Here is a 24258-nt window from a genome sequence, read left to right as displayed (position 1 = left end):
TTAAATTGACGAACATCATATTTGTAATCCATGGCTCAATTCAAATCAGACCAAAAAAATTATCTCTCCATTGACTCCTGTTCATATTTTTTTCGAAAGATAGCTAGGTCCCATGGACCGGAAGCAGAAGGGCATGACTTCAAATCTCTATTTAACTAAATAGACAAAATATTGCACACAATGTTGTCAGCTGAGAGCTGTCAAACAACTTCACATAATAGGGTACATTGTATTTTTGCAAACTGTAGCTACATGTTTATCATTATTATAAAAAAAAACTAGAGAGAAATATTCAATAATGTCACTGACTGCATTTGCAAATGCTGATTAGACCCTTGGTCTTATGTTCTGCGTTTCTTCAGCAGCGTAATTTTGGGACGGTCCCTACAGGAGTACAGTCGGGTGTTTAGTGTTTACTTTTGGACAACTAACGTTAGGCTATACTAACGCTAGCTTCCCCTGACATCAGATACTGGTCACACTAGCTAGTTTAACATTCATTTTTCATAGACATGTTTAGTTTTTTGAATTAGTAATCCCGGAAGTAACGATACGAATAATTTAGCGTTGTGTACTTATGGGGTAGCTCAACTTCACTGGCGTTATCATATCATTTTTGCGAAACTGGAATAACGTTAGCCTATGTTAGATGTGACATAACCGTATACATTGAGATAACGGGATTCTAGTCCACATCGGAAAGAAAAAGATAACGTTATGTACTTTAAGTCGCGTTTAAACAAGAAACGTTCATACTTAAGTTGTGTTGTTATTGCCAATGGAAAGCTTATCGATGGTCAGGCTTCGTCTGACCCTAAAGCAAAGATATTTTCTCCTGCTGTGTTTTGCCGTCGGAGCGATCATTGCCTATCAGTTTACAAGGTAAGCCGGACATTTCAACAGTTAATATAAGCCTGAAGAAAGTATCTAAACATAAGCCTGAAGAAAGTATCTAGCTAAACATTCAACTAACAAGTGTCATGCATGAAGATATGTTTCTGGATGAAACCGCGCCCACTGAAACGTCGAATGTTATGTTCGAGCTTCTCCATGGTGTCCTAATAAGCTTGACTGTGTGTGCTTAGTATTTTACTGCCTATATATTCATGCATTCCTACTCAGCTCTATTCTTAAGAAACCAACCAAGTTACCTGTGAACTCTCACCTGCTGGACTGTGGACACTGAACGTGACTAACGTTACACATAACAAGTTACCTGTCACTTTGTTACACTTCACTTTATCCTGTTTTGAGGTCAAATCACCATGGAAGTCTCAATGTAAATCTTTTCTGCTGATCAGAATGAGATCATGTTATTGTTGTATCATTATGCTGAATTACATAAATAGATACTTAGAAGAGAGCTTTGTAATATCATAAATTGATGAGTTGTCAAAATCAAATGGCTTTTAGGATAATCAGCCATAAATGATTATCCTTAGATTAGCCTACTGCAAGATGACCAAGAACACGTTCTTAGCCCCAGTTTGTGTCTCTCCTGGTATGATTACATTCAAATGCAGTGATAACAATAATTTGCCCATGGGCATATTCGTTTACAAGCTTGCTTCATACTGTAGATATATGTCTCAAATGTCTTCATGGCCTTTGATCCAGTAGCACTAGTTCTTTTTAAGTTGTAAACTGTATTTTGCCCCCTAGGAATCGCCTTGAAGTAGAAAGAATGAGCCGTGTGGAGGGTCTGAGGGCCAACTCGTCTCAGTTCACTCTGGAGAGAAAACCCTTCCACATCCTGGGGGGGTCCATCCATTACTTCCGTGTCCCCAGAGCCTACTGGGAGGACCGGCTGCTAAAGATGAAGGCCTGTGGCCTCAATACTCTCACAACGTAGGCTCCCACTGCAACTCATTGCTGGTTGAAGACACTGTACCTGTACACCAGAATAAACCATGTCACATTGTTGTTTTACTGGAGAAGATAATACACAGATCAACTAAAATCTGAGTAAAGTAGAGCAGAATTCACGAGTAATATGAAAAAGGGACATAGCAGTTGATTTTTTTTTTTTTTTTTTTACAAGAATCAAATGCAGTCTTATAGTCTTATAAACCACTAAAATCCATTAGCATTAAACTACTAAAAGCACATAAAAAACATCAGTTTTATTTCTGTTTCCAGGTATGTGCCGTGGAACCTGCATGAGCCTGAGCGAGGGGTGTTCAACTTTGAGGATCAGTTGGATTTAGAGTAAGGAACGATGAAGGGAACGCTCCTGAGACTCCTGCAGATGGCACTGTTGCATTGCAGAAGGGCTCCGCATTCCACAGGCTTGGATAATTTGATACTGCAGCGAATGGTTTAGGTTTACCCTTAAGAGATGTTTTTTATGATTAATTAGCTATACGCTCAATCAGTATCAGTGCTTCTTGATTCACTGATAAATTGGCGTTGATCCACCAAATGCGCTGCTTGCCGAGAAGTCTAGTGCTGGAAGCACATGTTACCTCAAAACAAAAAAAATATGATTTGAAAATGAAAAAAAATGATATTACATATTTGAGAATGAATGACATATAATTAACAATTAAACATCTGCTTTGATTATAACTATCTGTCCACACTTTATATCTGCTGTAGTAAACATTTTAAGTTGTATTGATCTCATGTATTGTATAAATCAACCTCATTGGCAGCCCCTTTTTGCACATTTTATATCCTTCTCTTAGAGCCTACCTCCGCCTTGCAGCCAGCTTGGGCCTCTGGGTGATTCTACGTCCAGGGCCGTACATCTGTGCTGAGTGGGATTTAGGGGGACTACCCAGGTAACAATCATAATTATGTGTTAGCTTTTGTATATGCCTTACAGCCATACATTGTAAAACATTATTTTAGAATAGCCAATGGGGTGCTAAAGTAACCCCTTAAGCTGGCTTGGAAATGAATTGTTCAGTCAGATAATCTGTTTCTTAGTGGTATCTTTGCTGCAGGCTAAATCCATTAAACTCGTGAAAATAATTTACTTATGTGAATTATTTCAAGTTGTCTCTGTCATCTATTTGGCCAGTTTCCCCAGACGTCTTGCTACATACTATACAACAAAGAATTTGTCTTGATGAGATTTTCCCACCTTACAGTGTTGTACATATATGATACAAAGACAACAGGCCTTTACATACAGTGTAAGACAGGACATTTTACATCATGTAAGTAACGTCTAATGTTACTCAGATGAAAGTCACTGATGATTTACCAGACTTTTAGTGAGGTGTTAGAGAGAACGATAATTAAATCTGACAGGCATAGCTCCCTGAAAGGATGAATTCATTTAGTTCTGTAATCAAAATAGATTTGAACAGATAATGGGGTGAATGTTGGAGGGAAAAAGACTGGAAGTAGGTATTTTTGGAGTAGTTTTGCCCTCCGGGAATGTATGGTTGAGGTAATATTTATTTGATAATCATCAAAACAGAGTGTTTCTAGGGGCACGCAGTGAAGCATGACTTCCTCTGCACTGCACTTTATGATAGTCATGCTTAGGTTGGTACGATTATGTTCTAAAAAAAAACCTAAAGAGAGTTCCCAGCACAGCACTTTGAGGAATTTGTGTGATATTTTGCTTTTTGGACATTTTAAAGGTTTTGTTGTGATTTTTTTTCAGTTGGCTGCTACGGGATCAAAACATGAAACTAAGAACAACCTACCCAGGATTCACTGCTGCAGTCAACTCCTTCTTTAATCAACTCATGAAGAAAGTTGTTCCACATCAGGTACTTTCTAGAAAAAGTATACAAAACCAAATATTTGATTAAATTATGACTTAAACTCCTATATGCTCAAAATAGACAAGCTAAATTATAAATTATTATTATTTCATGGTTACATGCATGCGTCTGCCAGTTAATTAAAAAAATATCCAATCCCAAAAATATTTTCTATAATTTTTAGATAGAATCCTTGTATTCACAATCATATTTCATCTCTGTAGGCAATATTTCTGTTACCACCTCCTAAAAACAGCTTTTGATCATTATGTTAACCATTGTTAACAATACAATGCACCATAAACAGTAAATAGTTCAACTTGTGTCCTCCCAGCCATATTTTCTTTCTTTTTTTATCAGCACCATGCATCATTGAACAAGCTCTGATTTCCATTTCACAGTCTTTTTAAAATTCAGCTGTATTGGGGAATGGTCAATAACTGCTGCCAGGCCCTAATATATGTCCTCTATTCACATAATTAATGTGCAGTACTCCAAGGGTGGCCCAATTATAGCAGTTCAAGTGGAGAATGAATATGGCTCCTTTGCTAAAGATGAAGATTACATGCCTTTCATCAAGGAGGTAAGAAACACAATTGTACAGTATATTATTTGGACAATGCTTGTCAGCTCCTACATGAGAGTGCACGTATTTACTTTGTCCTCCCTGCTGTCCTTTACTCACTCCCCTGTTCACTCAATTTGAAAATAAGTGTCACTTATATTTCAGAAATTACTTCCACTATTTTGTTTAGTTGCCTCCATAATCCTCATTCTTTCCAGGCATTATTGTCAAGGGGCATCACAGAGCTGCTGCTGACCTCAGACAACAGGGAAGGACTAAAGCGTGGCGGAGTGAAAGGAGGTATTGTCAGATGGGCTGACAGACAAACAAGACCCAAACAAAATAACACATACAGCATGTTGGCTGGTGTATTTTCACACAACGACTAGAGGTCTGAACCAAAGGGTGGCCCCTGGTGTCAGGCAGCTGCTGTTCACAAATACACACAAAGGAGTCTGTGTTGTACCAGAAAGTTGTTCCTTTTGCAGTTACAATGGCATGAACATGTGATGCCGCAATATGAAAATATTTTCTTTGACACATATGCTATTTTAATGCACATGCATTAGCAAACATTGTCTAAAAGCCACAATAAGGTTGTTCTTCACTGAGATGAAGAGTATTTCTGTTTTTATTATCATTGCAAACCATGCACTGTCATCATCATAATTGCAGGCCAGGATTCTCCAGAGTGTTGTTATAAACCCTCCTCTGGGTATTTCTTTTTCTTTTCTTTTTTTTTATAAATGCAGATTTCTTAATCCTGATTTGCATGTTAGGTGAACAGTTAAAGTGTAATGCCTCATTATGGCTGATTCCTAATGCAGAACCATACGTTAGACAGCTTTAATGCCTGATAACTTTGTGATTTGAAGAGAAGTTTGCTTTACATGAAAGTCTAAGGTGCTATGTTAACCTGCTAATACTTCTTTGAAGACAAGAAAAGAAGCTTGGGAGGATTTAAGCACAACTCAAAACAATAACAACTGATGAACACTGTTTGGTATTAGTTTGAACTGATGCTCTGCATCTTTGTTAGTTTGTACATGTATATGTGGTAACGGCTATTGTTCTACCTTTTTGTGTCTAAAGCACTAGAAACCATCAATTTCCAGAAACTCAACCCGAATGACATCAAGTGTCTGGATGGAATACAAGTGAGTCTTATTTGTGTGTTTTCTGATCTAATCAAAGATCAAACTTAACGTTAAGCAGACGGTATTATCTATAATATGAAAGAATATCTTTAATCTTTTAGACAATTTTTTGGTTTGTGCAAGCGCAATGAAGTAGTTACTGAAAGAACATTTGGACGTATATCTTTTTTTTTTTTTCTCCCACTAGCCTAACAAGCCTAAGCTGGTGATGGGGGTGTAGTTTTTAAATTCTAATTTAAGATTGTATTTTGTTGAGGTATTTTTTTGTAAATAGGCTAATTTAAACTTTTTGTTAGCAATACAAACCCAAAATGGGTACATAGAGCGAGTGTCTTAGGGTAAGAAAGGCTTAAGACAAACCTTTTTTTTGCTGAGAATAAAACAGTCTTTGTGCCAGGGGAAAGACAGGCTATGGACAAGCTCACTGCTTTGGAGGTTGTATAAGATAAATTCTCCAGACTGAGTGCAAGGCAGTCTCTCTAACGCTGTTGTTGCTTTACAAAAAGGCACAGAGCCCACTCAGTGCAGCTGGGATGTACAGCTTAGCATATGGTCATTTCTTCCTTGTTTTGTGGCTTTGTCAGAGATTTATACTTTTCATGCATGGTGGATTGTGAGCCAAGTATCACAAACCAGAGTCTGTGTCCCATCCTCTCGACTTTGTCTCTGGGCCACATACTTCATGTTCAGAGGCCAGATTTTTCAAACATGTCTTTGTACAGGATTGTTCCAAAATGTGCTCCTCTGATTCTCACTGACTGTACTGAACCCAGGTGAAGGTGTTACGCTTTGCAGGAGTCACATTCATCTCATGCCCTCGCACTTCCACTGTATCCACATATGCTGTAGCTACACATACACACACGGATACACACTAGGACTGTCTTGCCCTTAGCTGCGTTAAATGAGGTTTCAGTTGATGGGAACATAACATTGTGTACTTTAATTATATGCAGCTACAGTATGTCTTATATGTCTCAGGTTGTATGTGCACAATATTGAACTGCCTGCATCTAAACATAAGGCATTGAAAAATATGTGAGATTGAGGACAAAGTTAGGTTTACATCCACGTGTATATCCTTGTGGACTAACAAAAGTGTTAAACACATTTTCTTCCTCATAAAACATTTGCGGAGCATATTTTTTGGAAGAATTTGAAATCAAATTGACACGGTTTATGATTACTTGCTATTAGGCTTCTTCTTCTTCTTGGTGCGTTGCTATATTTCTTGGCTCCTTACTGCACCAAGTTGAATAGTGTGAAACCATTGGCAGGACTGCGTATCATGTCACCCACTTACGGTGGTGGAAAGATTCAGATCCTTAAAGGTGCTGTAGGTAGGATTGCGAAGATCCAGGACTTAGCCAAACAATTTGAACATCGACAACTTCTCAGTCTCTCCCCCCCTTTCTGCTAAAGCCCAAAACGGTCTCCTAAGCCCCTCCCCCCACAAGGGAGAATGAATGCGTGTGCATGAGCAGTGATTGACACGAAGTTAGACACCCCCTCTGGCCCTGATTCGTGTATCTGAACAGGGAGCGGTGGATTTTTGCAAATCGCACTACAGGCTGGAGGTGGAGCCAGAGGAGCCAGATGTTTTTTTTTTTATTACCTGCTTCATGTAGTTCTACTCAAACATAGGGTTGGTTTAAGCAAATATGACAGAAAGTTAGGTTTATAAGTCTTACCTACTGCATCTTTAAGGAATAAAACAATAATGTAGAAATCTTACTTAGAAAAAAAAAAACTTGATTTCAGAATATACGTTAAACAAATTGATCTGCTTTGAAAAATGGCTGGAATATTCATATCACATCTTTTGAGAAAATGATGAGCTAGGACACAATTATGGACTAAATCATCGACTGAAAGGACTTGATTTGATTTATCATTTTGTATAAAACATCTTAATTAGCAAAGTAATACAGCTGTTAAATAAATATTAATAGTAAATGTACTTTGTAACTTTCCACATGCATAATGCATAATAACCATGCATAATATGCATTCATAAAAACACCTGTTTGACAATTGTAAAGATTAATGGAAGTCACACACTCAGCTTCTTGAGTGCTCTCAGAAACATCCCATTTCAAACACAGTGCAGAGCCTCAAGCTTCCTTTTTACTCTCTGTCATTCCAAGCAGCCATCCACAACTTAAAAATGTTCTGAAAATGAAAGGGTTTATTATGTATTTTTTCCTCAGTGAGAAATGGAAAGGGGGAAAAAAAGACCCTAGCCATGCAGAAAGTGTCACAGCTATGAAATGAAGGCTGGGATATTCAGAGGGGATTCATGTCCTTGACAGTTCAGTGCTCTGTAGACTGCAACACACCCAGCAGTTGGTCACAGCTAACGCCACCAACATGAAACCAACCGAGTCTGGCTCTGTCACTCACCCTGCTCAATTGTTATTCATTAAGGCTCATGTCCTTGATTCAAACCATTAAAGTCAGTCCAATTTGACTGCTAAAGTCCAATTTAAATACCTAATTACTTGCGCTGCGGTGTTCGCTGCAAAATCTAGGAAGCCAATTTGTGCAAGGAGGTAGGCAATTTTTTATGGGTGTGAGCTTTGCCCCGTAATAAATTATAGTAACCTGTAATTGTATGTGGGGCTGAGGTCTGTCACATGTTTCAATTGATTTGGAATTGAGGGCAATAGGAATATTGAAACAGTGGCTTGTTAAAGCTGAAGTTAAGTGGATATGTTTTTCATTTTGTCACTCGTGGGTTTTAATGTTTAGCATTGTATTTACTATTCTCTGATTTACTCACTGGTTATATCAGAATAATTAAGATAAATTATAGACTTTTTAAGTAGTAAATTATATTTGTCCTTTTATTTTTTGACAGACATGATACCTGTGGTCACAGAGATCCTTAAACTGGACATGTCTATCAACCTCTACATGTTCCACGGAGGGACAAATTTTGGCTTCATGAGTGGAGCGTTTGCTGTTGGAATGCCAGCACCTAGACCTATGGTCACAAGCTACGGTATGTGTCATGAATCTGTTTGTGACGAGCATTTTGTAACATTTGAATGAACAAAATTCCTTGTGAGTTAGGAGAAAAAAAAAAACACCATATACATATCAGGGTTGAACTAGGTTCAATGCCACAAGCATTCAACACAAAACTGCATTTTAATAGCCAGAGATACTTACACATCTGCTGTTTGTATCCTGATTTTGTAAAGCCCACTGATTCTGCGTCAGAGTAGGCTGAAACAGTCCATAAGCTTGTAAAAAAACATTTTACTCAGGAGTGCACATAATCATCAAACAATAACCTTCTTGAAATATAGTGAGTAGGTACATTCTGAGCATATATGCTTGAAACAAATGTGAATAGTGGAGGTAGGTTAAAACATAATAAGGATATTTGAAATGTCTGTAGATGGCGCTATCCCTACTCCTGAGCCGCTGACCTTCGGCTGCTTTGAAATTTGAATATGCAGTGTGCATTAATGAATTCATTACCTAATAAAATGCACGGGAAAATGTAAATTAAAGATGGTACAATTGGTTTTATATCCTCCTCTAGGGTACTTAACATTGTAATGACCTCGTTCTTGAGAAAAGAGGAGAATTCTGAAAACTGTTCCCCAGTAGAGAAGACCACCTCTGACCTTCAGCAGTCATTATACCTGTTTTTACTCCTGTGAATGCCTTTTACCTTTTTGCCCCAAAAAGACACTTTTTGTCATGATAAAAAATAAAATGTGATAAAATGTGTCGGCCTGCTGCTGTCTCAAGATGTTTGATAGAGGAGCACAGTGAAAGCATCTGCCACCGTTAACAGGCATCCCTGCCTCTCTCCGGCTCCCGAGCCTGCTGTTCTGATAGCGCATTATCTTTTAGATTACGATGCTCCATTATCCGAGGCTGGGGATTACACCACCAAGTACCATCTTCTGAGGAATTTATTCAGCCACTACCACGGTGAGTGTCGTGTGTTGCTGCTGAGTCAGGCCCTGCATCTTCTGTCTTTTCTTCTTTCTCCCTTTTTTTTTTTTTCTCTTTTTTTTTTTTTTTTTTTTTTTTTTTTTTTTTTTTTTTTTTTTTTTTTTTTATGTTTTTTTTTTTTTTTTTTTTTTTTTTTTGTTTTTTTTTTTTTTTTTTTTTTTTTTTTTTTTTTTTTTTTTTTTTTTTTTTCCCAACCCCTCACCCTCTCATTTACACATTATTATATATTTCTAGGCCTTTTATCATGTTTATGTCTTTTGCAGTTTTCTGTATTTGTAAAACAAGGGTTTTTGGTTGGGGGCAGAAGTCTCAGGTGTTTTGTGGCCACAACTGAAAATGTAGCTTTTGGCAAGCTGGGATTGAGTCTAGTAAAACAAAGTAATAATTTGCCCAGAGTTGTGGTGATTGAAGATAGTTTGAAAAGCTGCATGTGCGTGAATACTCCTTATGTTTTGTAGTCTGCTGAACAATGAGCAGTGGCCTGGATATGAGAGTCGAGAAGGCTTTTTGTTCTGCTCAGCAACTATAAGCACATGACACAATTCTTTTATTAGATCATTTTATTGTTGTTTGGTTGTCAAATCATGTACAGTGTGTCACTTACTCTTTTCCCTTATGTTTTTGCATAACCTGGCATGGATTCAGCATGTCTGTCAAAAATCTTTGACAACAACATGGCTCTAAAGTAGGCCTGTGACATGTACGCTTTGGGGGTTGTCTTATTATTACAAAGCCGCCAAAAATTACAAAAATACAGTATATAACCTAAACACGCTACACATACATCTGCACTACACAGTCTGTCTGTGTACTTGCAGTATGCCAGCTCACTATTGATGGTACCCATTTATCTTAAAGCAGTTTATGATTTGACATATTTATTCTTGTAATCATCATCATCTTCTGCGAGGAAAGTCAAATGACAAATAAATAACACAATCTCTTCCATACAGGATTATAGGGACATTTGGGGATAATATGGGCTTTGTTCCAAATCTGTGACATAGTTTTATAGAAATGTATTTTCAACAGACACTCTTCCCCTCTTAGCATTGGCACATCATATATACTTACAATAGCACTGGCTTGTAAGCGAGCCATTTAGGAGAAAGATGTTGGCCGTTATCCTCGAAGCTTTCCTTAAGTGATCCAGATGTTACCACTTGGTGATAGGAAATGCTGTCAAGCCTTTTTCAGAGGGACCGCTGGTGTCTCTGCACGCTTTAACACCTTTAAAAGCAGTGAGGGGTAGGATAACCACTGTTAATTTTTGTAAAGAGACTGTTTTGCAACATGGACCACAAACTGGATGCTGCTGTGGAGGGCAAAGGGCTCACCCAAGGAGCCTTAAAAGCAGTTTCCTAGGGACAGGTTACTTTTATGATTGGTATCAAGTGATTCAAAGGCTTTCGAGGAGGAAGACTCCTCCTCTGTTGTTTTGCTGGTTAAGCTAAAGCAGGCCAAAAAGTTAATACATCACCACTTTTTCTTAGTACCAGCTGTACACAAAAGATTGCTATGGTTTGCTTTTACACTTTAAATGGTTTACAATTATTTAAATTAGCAAAACAGCCCTCTTCTGGCTCCCTCTTTCTTTCTCTCAGGTGTGATACTGTATGTAGGTGCAACAGTTCTTATCTTGGCAAGTTTTAAAGCAACACTAGAGAACTTTTCCCGCTTCGGTCCCCCTACAGGTTGGAAAGGGAATTGTCCGTTACATTACATTGTCCAGTTCATTCGAACTACAGATCCGCTACCCGATCTGACAAACTTCTATAATGTAATGTAATGGACAATTCCGCTTCCAACCTGTAGGAGGACCGAAGTGGAAACAGTTCTCTAGTGCTGCTTTAAAGGAACACGCCGACTTATTTGGACTTTAGCTTATTCACCGTATCCCCCAGAGTTAGACAAGTCCGTACATACCCTTCTCATCTCCGTGCGTGTTGTAACTCTGTCTGACCCATCCACCGCAGGCCTCGCTTAGCAAACTGCTCCCAATAAGTGACAAAATAACGCTCACATTTTCCTATTTACATGATTTGTATAGTCACAGCATGTACTAATAACAAGGTCACATGAGACACAGCCATCTTCTAACCTTATACAAACTGGGAACTATATTCTCAGAACGCGAAGCACTGCTACTTCTGATACCTGGGCGGAGTGATTTGCTCGCAGCACCTGAGAAGCCCCGTCGTGAGGAGCAGAGAGTTCGCCTGGAGTTCGCTCAGAGTTGGCGTGTTCCTTTAAGAGATTTCTGCCTAAGAACAAATGTATATACTGTACATGTGGGCAATATATACATCATGTTGTAATAATTTCAAAATGCCATTTGTTTGGACTTCTTTGCATCCCCTGGGCAAATACAAGATAAAGAAAATGAAAATGAATTCATATACAGACAGAATAACTGCCTCCTTGTTTTCCAGCCCAGCCTCTACCTGAACTGCCCTCTCATCAGGAAAGGAGAGCGTACCAGCCTATTGTCATCCACCAGCACCTGTCTCTGTGGGACAGTCTGCATTTCACTGACAAGGTAAGCCACAGATGCACAGAGAGTGCCAAAATTGAAGGCACAGAAATAATAAACGTCACCTGTGTAGCAATGCTCAAAACAGAGTCAGAAGGTTGTTGACAGACAACAGTAATACACAAATTGTGTATTTGCTCCATAAGCAATACACACAAGCCAATCAAATAAACTCAAAGAGCATTTGATGTTAATTATGTCCGTTGTGGTCTGTGTACTTTATAAAAAATTATTCTACTGCTTAAAGAGCCTTTGCAAAGCACATGCAATTCTCAAGTCTATCCCAGCCCGAGGACAGGTGTATTTACAGAACCAGTAACAGTAGCACAAGCTCCCTATCCCTGTTGATATGACATATTACATCTGTTAACTACCCGTTGCCAGTAGTTATTATAATCTGTTAGCATCTTTGCTAGGCATATTTTACAGTCAATGAACATTAGCAGTGATAGAAACAACCCCACTGTTCGGTCACAATAACACAAATAATCACAGTAGTCACCTGCGCTCTTGTACCTGTTGGCATTGTTTTTTTCTTGTGATTCTGTCCATGTAATTACCTCAAGCAAATCACTACCGTATCTCTATTGACATCATATATGAAGTAACTTCTTCCATCTTCCAGGATGTCATTTGGTCTATCTAAAATATAACAAATAGGGGTATCACAATAACGATTTTAATTCGAAAATTGATCGAAATCAGAAGCAGGATCGGTGATCCCCCCCAGTATTTTTTTCTCTCTCCACACTCAAAGAAAAAGACAACAACAGACACAGCGTAGCTTACCAGCTGGAAGCATGCAGCTAAAGACACAGGTATATGTTAACTTATCTTTAGCCTGCAGCTTGACTTTTTCAGACACCTGCTTCCCTGAAGTCACCAGTGTGGCAACATTTTGCCTTCCTGTAAGAGAGTTACTGTATGTAAACAAACAACAAAGGTAAAGCATGTGCGTGCCAAAGGGACTCCATGGTGCCTTCAGGTACACGTCTTTAAATTAATGGTGCATTAAATTGCGTCACTGAAAAAAACCCAGAGAAACTCAAACTGTTGTTGCAAAGTACCCTTCTGTTATCTAGCGGCTCTTGTTGTGGCATTGCTGTCCCTGCTGGAAAAAAAATAAATATCGAAAATCAAATTGAATCGTGGTTGTTTTTTTGTGATACATTTTTTATTGAAAAATGTACAAAATATATATAATCACATCATATACACAATTTTTCCTTTCTTTTCCTAACCATCAATGTAACAGAAATAAAGTCCTTTGCACATCATTAGGGAAGCAACAGAATTAGGACCCCTATAACACCCCCCCCCCACCTCCAAGGCGACTCCCCCACCCCAAGGCGACTCCCCATAATCCCCGCCCACCCAGGATCTCTCCCCAAATAAAAATATACCAGAAAGATCAAGGTCGGCCATGCTGCACCCTTTCTTTAACTAACTTGTATGCTGCCTCCCATGCCTGCAGAGTCTCATGGCTGGCCCCGTGCATACGGGCAACGGACCACTCCATCAGCACAATTTCAAGAAATGAATTGGCCCAGTGCTGCCAAGCCAAGGAATGTGGCGGCTGCCACCTGAGGGCCAGTATCCTCTTGGCTGCTGTGAGACCGGCCCATAGAGTACGTTTATGCTGCAGGCACAGATTTAAGGAAGAGTCATCATTAAGCAGAAGTAAGGCTGGGGAAACTGGGATCCTAAGCTTGAGAATGTCACTTCAAGTGAGAGATATTTCTTTCCAGAATCTAACCACGCCGGGGCACTCCCAATAAACATGCAAGAAAGACCCCTGGACATTAAGTGGGCAGAGATCACAGTTTGGAGACGTGGTGATCTTCATAGAATAACGCCTTCTGGGGGTGAGGTACATCCTATGAACATACTTGCAGGGCCCTATTTTAACGATCTGAAACGCAAGTATCAAACGTGAAACACAAGTAGCTTTGTGGGCGGATCTCGGGTGCTGTTGCTATTATACCGGCGGGATAAATGAGTCTTGTGCCCGAAGCAAATCTAAAATGGGTTGGTCTGAAGTAGTTAGGTGGGGTTTGGGTGTAACGTGAAAATAACCAATCAGAGCGTCATCTCACATTCCCTTAAAGAGCAGGCGCGCTTGTTCCGTGGCGGATTGCTATTATGACGGCGGATTTGCCTGGCGCACGCCAGCGGGAGCTGTCCAGGACAAAGTAATAAATGCCCGTCTTGACCGGGTGGCGATGTTGCTGCGGCCTCTCGGGCTGCAGCCATGGAGCATGGGCCTCCAAACGCACCACCTGCACCTGTTGTGCCCCTTCCTCCTCCCCCCACTCCATCTCCGTCCACCCGCTCCACCAGGAGTGCATCGCGCATTACTCCCGGACCAGATTCCGCCGGAGTGTAACATCACGTCTCCTTAAGTCCTCTAATATTTCCTCATTTATGTCATCAACACATTCATGATTCATGGAAATGTTGTGTAAAACACAACAAGCCACAAAGAATGCTGCGACTTTTTGAGGACTGTACTGTAAAATCCCTCCTGACCTATCCAAACACCTGAAGCGCATTTTCAGTAATATTTTTCTTTGTAATTATGTATGGTTTGCAAAAATGGGAACTGCTCAGACCGTGTAGATGAGGGAAGCAAAGTGTATGCGCGTTGTGCACACACTACATTATGGCCAAGCATGCGCCCCTAAAATAGCATCTGAATAACACGCTACTGACTTTAGACCAGGATTTTCCTGGTCAGTGGCCGAATTGTTTTCTGAAACTGCAAAATAGCACCAGGGAACGTTTGCGCTGGAACACTCCTCCTCTTTGCGTCTGTGGAGGGAAAAGTCCGCTGTGCGTGGGGTGCAAAATAGGAATGATACATGCGTCGGTGTACAAAGGCAATTGCGCTGAGTGCAAGATAGGGCCCATAGTGTATTAATTGATGGTTGGGGTTTTTGGACGTACCACTAAGATTTTCCACACTGTGTCCCAGCAGACCTCTCTATCATGTACTTCACTTAAATCTCTATTCCAGATACCCTCTACTGGTTCAGAAATGAATTTGTAAAGTTTAGAAATCATCCCCTGTGTAGGTCCTACTGAAGCAAGTAACTTACTTAGGGGATGTGTAGGAAGAGCTGTTCCCCACGGGACACCGTATGCCGTCATAGCTGATCTTAACTGCATATAAAAGAAAAAAGATGAACCTGGAAGATCAAATTCAGCTTGTAGGTCGTTAAAAGCTCGTAAACCATGGACACCATACAAATCTTTTAATACATTCACTCCCCTATTCTTCCAATGTGAAATGAGAAGGGTATGTTACCAGTGAGTAATGAGAAGTTATTAAAAAGTGGTGTGTGATTATGCCAATCTGTGCCAACATGCTTCATTACAGCACGGTAAGATGTGAGCAGAAATGATATAACAGGGCCTAGTCGTAATTTGGCTTTTTTCAATGGTATATTAGCATACACCAGGTCTTGCAACCTGTGAGGTAATACAATATTCTCCTCAATTGGTCTCCACGAAGCGGAGGAACTAGGGTTGAACCACGTAGATAAAGGGCGTAGCACATAAGACCAGAAGTAGATTTTAAAATCTGGCAGAGCTAGCCCCCCTAGTGTCTTATCTCGCTGGAGAGTCGTGAGTTTTAGGCGCTTTCCTTTCCATATGAATTTAGAAACTAATGACTGAAGCTTATCCCAATACCCCAAAGGGGTAGCAAGAGGGATCATGGAAGAGAAGAAATTAACACGAGGAAGTATATCCATTTTAACTATTGCTATTCGGGCTTGAAGTGAATTAGGAAGATTCGACCAGCGCTCAAAGTCCTTCTTTATCTGACTGTATATACCTTGAAAGTCTTTTATTGCAATAGACGACGTGGAGGGAAAAATTTCAACTCCAATTAAGTTGTAGAAGTAAAATGCAACAGAAACTTTCTCGCCAAGTGATTGGTTAAAAACCTGTTTGGAAGGTGTCATTGAGTCTATTCAGTTTCATGTCTACCAGTATAGTTCAGCCATTTACACCATGCTCTTCAGGGGCATTTATATTCAAACCAGATGTAGCACGTCTGGCAGTCGCTTACAACATTAATTATTCACTCCCCGTCTCAATAATTTGCTTCCCTCTGAGACGACAATTACTTCGCCCCTGACCAGCCACACACACTTGTTTTAAAAAGAGCGTTTTCTCTTCAGAGGCTTCAGAAAGACTGAGTGGGATGTCTGAGTTTGATATTGTATCTGTGTGTTTGGAAGTATGTGGTTAATTGTGTCATAGCAGGGGTGTTTATTGTCTTGTGAAGAGTGCATAATGCACCTCCCAAGGGTATGCAAAAGAATGCTGCTGAATACAAGAATTGCTCTGAACGCCAGACAGGAAAGCTTCATTAGGTTTGATAAATTGTCACTTTGGGTGAAGCCATCTTGCAAGTGGGAATCATACAATCCCATCTGCATTGAGAGTGGTTTCGAAATTACGTGTTCCCTTTAAAGGTACAATACATTTCTGCATTAAAATGTGTAAAAACAACTATATATATTTTGTCGAGTTGTGTACACTATCCCAAATGTTTCCAACGATGTTCAAACCCAGAGAAATCTGTTATTTTATTTTAATGACACAGGACGTTTCATTTAGTCACCTGTCAGTGGCGTCATAAAACCTTTGACCCCTCTAGTTACTCTAACTTCCGTCAAAACACGGGAACCCAGTTGATTTGTTCGGGAGTAATTGTAAATCAAACAATGTCAAAGAAAGAACAATACTCAGTAACCGTAATACAGCTTGCTTTTTGCCAAAAAGGCATAATTTTGTCATTGATTGCATGCCATTAACAATACAGTAATACAGCAGGGACCTTATTTATTGATACATTTCTATTTCGATCGATCCAGCTTAACATTATGTGCTACGTTGACATGCTAATGCTTGGTGGGGAACGTTATAAGGTTACAACATCGTTCAACACGCTCATTAAGTTATTTTAAGTATAATTTTTTTAATCAAGGTAAAGTTAACATTAAACAGCACTGGGCTAACCCACGATTATGTTCGCCAGCTATCGTTAATGTTAGTTGTAGCTATAGATAGAAGACAAATCAAATGCTAATTTAGCCAGCTATCCCACCCTGGTTATTCTGCCTCACTCTCCGCCAGTAAGGGACTTTAGTTGGGATGAGAGCGGACAACAGCCCCAGGGACACAACACATTCACAGCAGCCAGCCATTATTATTAATGTACAGCAATCTCAAATAGGATGGATACCCGACCCGAGCCCAATGGTACCCAACGGTACCCAACGGTACCCAATGGTACCCAACGATACCCAACGGTACCCAACGGGCCGGGCCGGGTTCGGACAGATATTTAGAAATGATGTTCGGGTCGGGCTCGGTCTCATCAGCGCGATAAGGCATTGAACATTTTAAATTTAAAACAGCTTATTATGTAGGTAGCCAAAATATTACCCTAACATCCATCTTCCTGTGTGCGGAAATTTCTTTATGTAGCTGTGACGAAACGAGCATATTAGGCTACATGTGGCAGCGCAACAATGGAAGACGTTAAAAAGAAGTTGGCCTCAGGAGATTACCGTGCGCTTGTTGCCCCGTGTGCGCTGATGCGCTCATCTGTTGACATTTCCAAATGCCTTCCTACAGTTGCTTAATAAAAGCGTGCTTTCCACATAAACAAACGTACATGTGTCATTAGTATGAGAAAAAAATTATTTTATCTGTGTCGGGCTCGGGTCGGGCTCAGGCATAAATATCTAAATGCCTGTCGGGCTTGGGTCGGGTTTGGTTACTGCTCGGACAGAAAAATGCGGCCCAATCCGCAGTCTAATCTGAACTCAGCCAGCTCAAACTCCAGCGCCGGGTGATAATGATGCTAACGGCAGTCATGGAAACAGACCATATCGCCCCATGTCCGAGTCGCGTTAATATGGAACTCGCGCAACTTCTAGGCAAGACCCGTCCTTCAATAGCATTCACACACTACTATTGGCCAGGCATCTATGTTTAAGCAAGGTAACGTAACCCGATTTGTTCAGGTCCTATCCCCTGACCAATCGGCTATTCTAACCTTAACCACTCGAGGTCAATGCCTAACCCCAACCAATCGAGCTGCTTCGTAGGGCGGGACTTGCCGAAGTTACATGCGATCCAAAATAACGCGTCCGAGTCTGGCTGGTGTTGTGCTGAAATTCTCCTGTCCCCGGAGATACTCAGCGGCCAGCCCCAGCCGCGAACTAAGTCTCTCAGCGGTGTTGAGTAACGTTACAGCAAACCATTTTTTGTGGTTTTAGCTGCTGGCTAATGTTAGCTTGCTTTCTCGTTAACTGGTCAAGTAGCTAGCTACCAATACAGACTGAATCAAGAAAATGTAAGTGGGAGTATGTATGTGGGGGAAACTGCAGCTATTTTATCAGAATGACATGAATAAACGTTCATAAACGTAATGTGGATAAAACTGTAATGGATAAACCCATCTGTGAACAGATATATTAATCAGCAATTGTGTTAAACAATGTAAACTACAACTCCCATAATGCCACTCTGCGACGTCAAAAGTCCGTGTTTACATCCTTTGTTTTGATTGAGAGAACCCTTGCAGCAGAAAATGACATATTGTATGTTTAAATACAGCAAACTTCATGTAAAAAAAGAAAATGTCTTTAAAAACATGATTTTTAAGGTACATTGTATCAACAACAAACCTTGTGTCTATCTTAAGCTCTTTATATGCATATTCATTTTTTTAGCCATTGAAGTCAGAGAGGCCGATGAACATGGAGAATCTCCCTGTCAACAATAACAATGGTCAGTCTTATGGCTATACACTGTATGAGACCACCATGACCAGCAAAGGAACCCTCAACTCAAAGAACAACATCAGAGACCGAGCACTGGTAAAGACAGAAGGACAGACGGCAACATAATGCATCCACAATCACACATTTACACTTTTGTTTGTGAGAACGTTTAAAGCTGTAATCTGTTAGAAATCACACCCCTGATCAGTGTACTGTACGTGTGGAGTACTATTAACAAGCTCAGGCTGCTACCAGTTGCTCTGGTGTTAATATCAAACATGGGAGCCTGGAGTTTTAAAAAGTTTTTATTTATAATTCAGTGAATTACTGATTGTAGTAATAAACATAATGATATTTATAGAAATAGCAAGAATAGTTTCTGATCTGGCTTTTTTTTTTTTATATTTGTTACAATCTTTGTCTTCCGAGGTTTTTGTGGACAAACATTTTGTTGGTGTTCTGGATTATGAGACGCAAGAACTTCCACTCCCTGATGGGAAGGTACCGTGTGTGTGTGTGTGTGTGTGTGTGTGTGTGTGTGTGTGTGTGTGTGTGTGTGTGGTCTGTGTCTTCTGTATGTAGTTAAGACCTAGCTCTGCTGTTAGCTACTTTCAAAAGCATAAAGTTGTAAATATTTAACAGCATGTAAAAGCTACAGGGGATGCCGATAGATGTTTTTGGCAGCAAGGTCCCAGTATTAAGCCATCAGCAAACCTTCAAACGACCGTTTAATTCAACAAATTTTTAAATAGTAAACTTCAACCTTACAGAAAAGTGCAGAGTCAGATTGGCCTTGATCAGTTACTAAAGCCAGACAAGGTGAAATTATTTTTTTTGTTTGTTAATTCTTTCCATTATGGAATACTGCTGTATTTCAGTAATGCCTCTCATGTTTTATGTATTTTTTCACCGAAGGGAAAAAGAACTCTAAGTTTACTGGTTGAGAACTGTGGAAGAGTGAATTATGGGAAAACCCTGGATGACCAGCGCAAAGGTACGAGTTGTTCTGTAAACTGATTTTGTAGAAGTTCCAGTCAGCAAAAGTCTTGCTGAATGATCTTTTTAATTAGATACCTTGACAGAAACTAATTAGCAGTGTCTTAAGATCCATAAAAAGAACTTAAAGCAGCTTTGACTCACCTTCCAGGTCTTGTGGGAGATATCGAGTTAAACAAGCGCCCCCTCAGTGACTTCATTATTCGCAGTCTGGATATGAAGCCAGGCTTTGTAAACAGGTTTGTGTCTTTCAATTATTACCCTGTTTCCCTACATGTTTGTGTTTTTCTGTCATTAAGTCCGCCAATCCAGCCAATTATCGTCCTGATTAACAAATTTACAGTCGGAACATGATGACAAAATGCAGAACTCAAAACACAGCCCATCCCACAGCTAATTCAGTGTCTTATGTTAAACATCTTAAATTATAAGCAGTACAGTAGGTAGACCACATGGCGGGAGTCAGTGAATATCTTTGCTGTTGTCAATGTTCTAGAGGCTCAACATAAGGAACATTCTACCTTTTTGTTGCTAAAATTAAAGTAGGCAGATCAAGCTGGTGTTTACTTTTTCACAGTGACAGCAAAATGTGTTCATAATACACAGTAGTAGCAGAATTTAAACTAATGTTAAGTTCCAGGTGAATAAAATAATGAAAACACTACATGAAATCAGTTCATGTGTTGGTCACAAAAGATAAAAATGCATTCACTGAGGCAGTCATGAAAGTCATTACAGCATTATGCCAAACTTGCTGCATCAACAAAGAAGAACAATAATTAAATGTTAAACAGGATTTTTTGATAAATACTACAATATATTTACCAAAGATCTGACAAGATCATTGAATCAACTCCGAGACAGCGGCTTAATACAACTGTTCATTTATACCTTGCACAGTACCAGTACACACATGCACTGACTGCTATACAATGGAATAATGTGAAATGGTGCAAGTAATTTACATTCGGACATGTTAATATTTGTTAGAAGCCAAAGGCTGTCTTAGATGCACAATGTCTTTTGCAAATTTCCAAACATGGTGGGAGACCTTTAATGTGGCACCCATCCCAATAATAGTCATTAGGTCTGGTAATTTCTCCACAACAGCCAAGTATTATTAGGTCATTTTGGCAGGACCCAGTGCACCCCAAGGTGCAAATGCATTTCTCTCATGCTGTTTCCATATTACAAAATTATAATGCTTTTCTACATTGCTAATCCCATGCAGCATTAGTGCCACTGACACAAGATTTAAGTCAAACATCTTCCACAACCCTTGCTTATTATGTGTTGATATTTAGAATTCCTTATATTGATTATATTCTGTATGCAACTCATATTTGTTGCACACATAAACATCAAGGTCACTAGGATTAGCTGACCTTGTTTCTTCAGAGTGTTTGTATGTGTACTTAGAGAACTATCTACATATATTTTCAAGACATTTTTATATATATATATTTTATGTATTGAAAAATTGCAATCTTTTAACATCAGCACCATCTTGGAAATGTCAAGGCCTGAAGCCCCGTCTAAGTGAACACTAAAAAAAGCATAACTGAGGAAGTACTTTTTTCTTCCATCATGGCAACCTTTTGAATGTACTTGGAAGCAAAATATAACCTATAGCCAAAACAAAGATAGTGATTCTGAATATTTCCCCTGCAATCCATGTCCAAAGTTTCACTTGACATTTACTGTAGGCATATTAATACGAATGACATGATACACCGTGTACTGCTGGCTGAACACCTAGAATGAAATACCTTTATTGTCATTGCACATTGTACAACAAAGAAATGGTTCATTAACATTCCACACATGCACGCAGGCTCACACACCACACACACACCTGCGCACACCTGCCATACAGATAAATAACAATAATAATAATAATAATGATAAAAGAAGAAGAAGAAAGTAAGTATGTAAGTAAGTCATAACAAAGTGGAATATCAGAATCTACTATTTGTACATGCCAAATGCTATTGCATTTTAAAAGTCAAGACTGAGGTTTTGAGGAAAAACTACATAAGACTGCATCCAAGCAATATATTAGAGAAGAAAAGTGTAATCTGTAATCTGAGCAAAATGAAAAGTATGCAATGTATTCTCCTTTTACAGACTTGAGAGTTCAGGCCACTGGATGTCTATGCGTCAGCGGCCCTCCTTCCCAGGGTTTTTCCAGGCCAGACTCTATGTGAACAGTTTTCCTAAAGACACTTTCATCAAGCTCCCTGTGAGTAGGACAGCCAGTGGGCTTGCAATCCAGTACAGCAGCACTACAAACTACAGACTGACATTAAGTTGATCAATACCTCAATACACAATCTGAACCAAAAACGGAACATTGGAAAAAAAAGGATAGTACCGTATTTGGTTCCCAGGCTTTATTATTGGATAGGATTACTGTATATTGACTGGTGTTTGGGTTATTTTCCACAACCTCTCATAGATTCACATTGAAAATCAAGTTAGGACATTTATTAAATCTGATATTTGACTTCCTCTAGATTGATCAGAAATCAAGCTGTACTTCCATAGATAATTCACATATCTAAGTGCTGTATATTATTAAGTATAATGTTACCTGAGCTTTGGTCAGACAATTTTGGCATCACAGGACTGATATTTATTCATACAGTTCTGGTCCTGTAAGCTGTCTTCACCACATAGACAATAGATAGAGGAATCTCTATTTTGTATATCTGATAGGACTTTTGACACCAGAAATTAAGATTCAGAGTGCCAGCTCACATGCCAGCTCACTTATAATTGTCTGGATGTATTTACACAATAATAATGTTATTTCATTTGTGAGAACCGAGAACATCTTAGAAGGGTCTTTACAGAAAAAGACGTTCTGTTGATGATCCACTTTTTATGCAATTCTACATAATGCAGTTATTGATTGAACAAGGGCCTTTTTACCCTCCTGTTATATTGCACATCACTCAGGGGGTTTAAGCTTGTAACTTTCCCTCAGTTTTCCATTGCCGAAGTCACTGGATGTTGAAAAGCGAAGCGAAGAGCTCCTCAAGCTCTATTAAGCAAAAGATACTAATGGTATTAGAAACAAAGGCTTGCCATGTGTTGTTGGTAGTCCTCAACATGTTTCTTTTCTTTATTCAGCATTCAATTGGCTGAACCTGCCTGTTGTCATGGTGAACAGTCACTGGTTATGTTCACAGGGCTGGAGCAAAGGTGTAGTGTTTATCAACGGCAAGAATCTGGGTCGCTACTGGTCCATCGGTCCTCAGCAAACCCTCTACGTCCCAGGTCCCTGGCTTCACAAGGGGGACAACCAGGTACAGTACTTCTGTCTTAATTATAGGTGCTTATCATTCAATTATTCTGGAGACTTTTAAATCACTTTAACATTGATGACCTGATCTCAAAATTGTTAGTGATGTACAGCGCTGCACAGGAACACTTGTCTTGCACTGGTAACCTTTCACCAAGGGTGTCTTTAGTCCCATATGTTTGTTATTTAACAGGATATTTAAAAAACTATTAAACCCATTATAGTGGACAGTTAGGCAATATCATCCAATCTTGGCTGAAGTTGGTACATAATAGGTTTAAGATCCCCATGTTGCCAAATTCCTCCAGACGTCCTTGAAATACGTTTTGAAGAAAAGGTTTTAGGTATCCACTATGTGCACACACGTCACAGATGTGCATGTTTTCTGAGTCCTATCTATTTCCTTCACTCACCTCTACTAATACGCCAGACTTAAAGCACATTCCCAGATCAACATGTTAGAGTACACAGCTACTGATATTCATCACCCTGTAGCTTTGATATTGTTGGTCTGGAGCACTTTCTGGAAAAGGCCTTATATATCTACTGTAGCCTATCTACTCTGTTTGTCCTTCTTGCCTTTCTCAACTTTTCTTTTCTGTGCATTCATTGACATTGGTGCTCAACCACCCACTTACTGTCCTTTCACGACCTCGGCTAAGCTGGTATTTTTTTTATTTAATACAGGTCATAGTGTTTGAAGAGCAGGAAACAGATGGGAAGATTCAGTTTGCCAGCAGTCCGGACTATGGCATGACAGTTGATGTCCAGTGAGGACACGAGGCGAGAGGGGAGCGTGGATGAAGAGAGGAGGATGATGGGAGAGTAGCTGGGGAGAACACAATTGAGGCGATTGCCCCAAGCTTTGTATACTCAGGCACTGACACCCCCAGAAGTGGCACATGTCAGTCAGTGAACATGTTATTTTGTGTCCTATCAGAAGACACCAACACAGCAGTGTTACAGACCACTTTTTCATTTAGTGACTGTATTTATGAAATTCTTTAAATTCTTTTTGTTCAATTTAGTAACATTATCATTAACCTGCATTAAAACTTCATAATTGGAGACCATTGGACTTTGTTTGATTATAATAAAATGTTGTAAAATATCTTCCTCCCACAGTATTCATTTTTAAATTGCAGGCTGTGTTAAAAGAACTGTAAATAAAGGCGGGTTCAACCTCTGTGTCATTAA

The 24258-nt window shown here is 39.5% G+C and overlaps 1 protein-coding gene across 1 annotated transcript; it reads left to right on the top strand.

Moving 5' to 3' along the window:
- Nucleotides 1-384: 384 nt before the first annotated feature.
- LOC120551419 (beta-galactosidase-1-like protein 2) lies at nucleotides 385-24258 on the top strand. Its single transcript, XM_039788856.1, has 20 exons — nucleotides 385-882; nucleotides 1663-1848; nucleotides 2140-2208; nucleotides 2688-2783; nucleotides 3620-3728; nucleotides 4213-4305; nucleotides 4506-4587; nucleotides 5380-5444; nucleotides 5632-5658; nucleotides 6697-6784; nucleotides 8305-8448; nucleotides 9315-9395; nucleotides 11852-11958; nucleotides 18708-18854; nucleotides 19188-19259; nucleotides 19674-19752; nucleotides 19906-19993; nucleotides 21882-21996; nucleotides 22949-23065; nucleotides 23749-24258. Exons 1-20 carry the CDS (start codon nucleotides 779-781, stop codon nucleotides 23833-23835), a joined length of 1956 nt encoding a protein of 651 aa, XP_039644790.1. The 5' UTR covers nucleotides 385-778; the 3' UTR covers nucleotides 23836-24258.

Source organism: Perca fluviatilis, chromosome 2, assembly GCF_010015445.1.
Source record: "Perca fluviatilis chromosome 2, GENO_Pfluv_1.0, whole genome shotgun sequence".
Lineage (NCBI taxonomy): Eukaryota > Metazoa > Chordata > Actinopteri > Perciformes > Percidae > Perca > Perca fluviatilis.
The sequence above is the reverse complement of the archived record's forward strand: the minus strand, read 5'-3'. Positions and strand labels throughout refer to the sequence as shown.